The sequence below is a fragment of the Corylus avellana genome, chromosome ca3, assembly GCF_901000735.1.
Source record: "Corylus avellana chromosome ca3, CavTom2PMs-1.0".
Lineage (NCBI taxonomy): Eukaryota > Viridiplantae > Streptophyta > Magnoliopsida > Fagales > Betulaceae > Corylus > Corylus avellana.
Window position 1 is genome coordinate 34,336,408 of NC_081543.1, and position 3,977 is coordinate 34,340,384.

The 3,977-nt window shown below is 39.5% G+C and overlaps 1 protein-coding gene across 1 annotated transcript; it reads left to right on the forward strand.

Moving 5' to 3' along the window:
• The first annotated feature begins 12 nt into the window (after window positions 1–12).
• On the forward strand, window positions 13–2,477 carry LOC132176026 (uncharacterized). The gene is made up of 2 exons (XM_059588133.1): window positions 13–1,474; window positions 2,248–2,477. The coding sequence occupies exon 1, from the start codon at window positions 21–23 to the stop codon at window positions 1,452–1,454; it is 1,434 nt and encodes a 477-aa protein (XP_059444116.1). The 5' UTR covers window positions 13–20; the 3' UTR covers window positions 1,455–1,474; window positions 2,248–2,477.
• Window positions 2,478–3,977: the final 1,500 nt, after the last annotated feature.

Consider the following 3,977-nt stretch of genomic DNA (forward strand, 5'->3'; position numbering starts at 1 on the left):
CGGCGGCGCTCTGGCTCCACATGAACCATCCCAAAACCCTAGTCCACAACATCGAGTCCTTGGCCAAATTCGGTTACTTCAAAGACTTGCCGGAGATTCTTTACCTTCTTCTAGAATCTCCTGATATCCGGATTAAGCAAAAGAAAGAGTGGCGCAGGAAAAAATATGACGAGCCAACTTTGGTGGGGAAGGATATTGCAAGCGCCGCCAGGAAAGAGAAGCGCGTGGCCATGGCGAAAAAGGCCCTTGAGAGATACAAGAGCGACAAGGAATTCCAGATCTTGCACGACAGCGTATCGGACTTGTTCGCCAAGTTTCTGAAGGCCGACGTCGAGTTATTGAACTCCGGCAACTTTTACGACATCAGTTTGGCGGCCAAGTGGTGCCCGTCGCTCGATTGCTCGTTTGACAAGTCGATTTTGCTCTGCGAGAGCATTGCGAGGAGGGTTTTCCCGGTTGATTCCCATCCGGAATACAGAGGCATCGAAGATGCCCATTATGCGTACAGGGTGCGGGATCGGCTGAGGAAGGAAGTTCTGGTTCCGATTAGGAAGTCGTTGGAGCTGCCTGAGGTCTACATGTCAGCCAATCGGTGGAATGAGATTCCGTACAACAGGATTCCCTCGGTAGCCATGAATCTGTACCGAGAAAAGTTCTTGAAGCACGACGAAGAGCGGTTTGTGAAGTATTTAGAAGATGTTAAAGTTGGGAAATCAACAATTGCTGCAGGGGCTTTGCTTCCGCATGAGATTATAGCCTCTGTGAAAAACGGAGACGCTTCATTTCAAGTGGCTGACCTTCAGTGGAAGAGAATGGTGGAGGATCTGTCCAAGGAAGGCAAGTTGAGGAACTGCCTCGCTGTCTGCGACGTCTCCGGGAGCATGTATGGGACCCCTTGGGAAGTCTCTGTTGCAATGGGGTTGTTGGTTTCCGATCTGAGCGAAGAGCCGTGGAAGGGGAAGGTTATTATTTTTAGCAAATCACCTCAGCTTCATATAATTGAGGGCGATGATCTTCAGTCGAAGATGAAGTTTGCGGAGAACACAATAAACTTTTTGAACACCGATTTTCAGAAGGTGTTTGATCTTATATTGCAAGTGGCGGTGGATGGAAAGTTGAAGGAGGACCAGATGATCAAGAGGATCTTCGCGTTTAGTGACATGGAGTTTGACAATGCTTCGTGCAATGATTGGGAAACCGACTACAAAGCTATACAGAGGAAGTTCAGGGAGAGAGGGTATGGCTCTGTGGTGCCGGAGATTGTGTTTTGGAATCTAAGGGACTCGAAATCAACGCCGGTGACTATCTCCGACGAGGGGGTGGCGCTGGTGAGTGGGTTTTCAAAGAATTTGATGAAGTTGTTCTTTGATGGTGATGGGATAATTAACCCGGCGGATATCATGGAAGCTGCCATCTCCGGCGAAGAGTATCAGAAACTTGCTGTGGTGGATTGATAATCTCTGCAGTGTACTTGGTATGGGATTTAGAGTAATTTTAGTTTTCCTTGATTCAAGAAATTATTTTGGCATTTTATTTTTTGTTTATCCTTTCTGCACTTGTAGTTTCTGGCTGGCTTCTGCAGATAATTCAGGCAAGCAATAAAACAAAATATTATTATTATTATTATTATTATTTTGAAAATTCATTATGAATTCAGTGATGACTCTCCCTATTGTCGTCGCTAATAATAAGATATCGACCACAACAAGGGCCCCAATCACCATGACATTTTACTTTTCTACTTTCATGCAAATTCAAATCTTACATCATTTTTTAGATGCACTTCAAGTAGTGATTGCGATGCATTTGGGGGAGCAGTAATGGGTACCTTATAGGTGATATGAAGATGCTTTTACAATCTATTCCGCAATGGAGATGTTGTCATGTCTCTCGAGATGCTAATTATGCAGCTCACAATTTGGTGAAGGTGGCTATTCACCAAGTCATAGATCATATATGAAAAGATGTCATTCCCGACTATATCCGTGATGTAATTTTGATGGAGCAACTTGCTCTAAGATAAGTTACAACTTTATTGTCAAAAAAAAATCTTACATCATTTTTAATCTTAATCTTAACCATAAAATAAACTCAGTAAACAAACAAAGAATAGTTGTAACAACAAAACCAACCACTTTTTACCTTGATTTCCACACTTGCTTACCTCTCATTTTGATCATTTTTTTTCTCTCAATTTGAAAGTCATTCTTTCCTTGTATGACCCTGCCACATGTTATCTTCTGACAGGTCGGGTTGCGTGTGGTTCTTCTATGAATCAAAGTCATCGGCTTTGGCAAGGGGTGTCCCCAATATCCTTTCCTCTATAATGAGAGAAGAATGGTGCTCACATACTATCTCTGGTGCAAGTTCTTCATAAAACCCGCTCAAACATTGAGATTTAGGATGTGTTTGAGATTGCGATTTTGCAAGAATGATTTGTGTTTTTAAAAGATATTGCAAAACGAAAGATGTTTGGCATTGCGATTTAAATAACACTTAATTTAAAATAGGAAAAAAATCTATAATATCTATAAGCAAGTTATGGTGTGATTATTCGAAAAAAAAAAAAGCGAATTTAAACCAAATCACGATTTCGCATAACAAATATTTGATAAAAAAAATATTTTTTAACATATTTTACCAAAAGTCTTTGCGATTTTAAAAAGTTGCAATTTAAAAAATACAATTTTTAAAATCACACTTATTAAAACCGCAATCCCAAATGGACTCTCAAACTAGTTTAAACTTCATTATCTAGTGTAATTCTTTTGCAGCCGCTAAAATAACACAACTGAGCCGATCTGAGCCTAGGTCGGTCATGACCTGCAATGAACTGCTTAGCCCAAGCCCAGAGGATAAAATCCAAGCATATCAAATGCAACTAAATAGTCCCAAGGGGTAGCTTAAGTTATTAATTTGAATCTTCATTTTCCCCTCTTATGTGGACATGTCAAAAAAGGAAAAAATAAATAAATAAATAAAATCCTAAAACAAAAAATCTTGTGTTGATAGAATGGATGAATTGTGGTTCGAAAGTCTATACACCCAATCAAATGGTTGATGAACAAAAAAAAAAAGAATTAATTAAGAATGTTTTGAAAATTCTTTTGTCAGTAGATAAAGGGAGATTAAGGGTTTTATTTCTATGATACATACTACAATAGCGACTATAATACTTGTTCTTAGTCTTAAATAAATGTAATAAGAAGTTGAAACAGATCCTCCAACTTATACAAACTCACATTATTGACAAATTAATTCAATAATGTGAGTTTGTAAATAATAGAGGCGTTAAAATTGTTGGAGGACTAATCCTCATGTTTATCCCATAATGATTAATGCGATCAAAATCCCAAATCAATGAGAATGCTTCCACCAGATAAAGGATGAAAACAGAGGTGGTAATTAAGAGCTATGGAGTTGTGGGAGATTGGTGAGATATGAAGACAGTGAACAACTTTTGTCATTAACGTGATATATTTATTTTGTCCCACATGTCTAAAATATAAGCAATTTCTGTCGTTTATATATGATTTCACTAATCTCATGTATTGTCGAGCTCGGTAACGTGGGCTTGTAACCAAGTGGGACTATGAGATGGTTGGAAGTTGTGGGGTGTCTTCTCTGGGTGTGGGATTGTTGGTGACGATTGATTTGTTCGCCGCCAGCGCCGAAGCCCCGCGTCCCCTGGGGGTTACAGGGGATTCCCCACCCTCCACGGGTGGGTAGTCAATATACAATTATTATTTGCTTATCATATGGCTTTACTACAGCCCTGGATTGGAAGAAGATACAAATCAATTTAACTCGTCTATATTATTTGGCCATTACTTGTGCATATGTGTATTTGAAGTTTTTCAGTTCTCTTGAGATGAGACGTCTCTTTTAGCTCTCTACTCTGTTCACGTGTGTTTGAGTTTTACATGGTTTAAAATCCATTCAAGGCCTTCCAATAACAAGTGTTTTGTTACAACAAC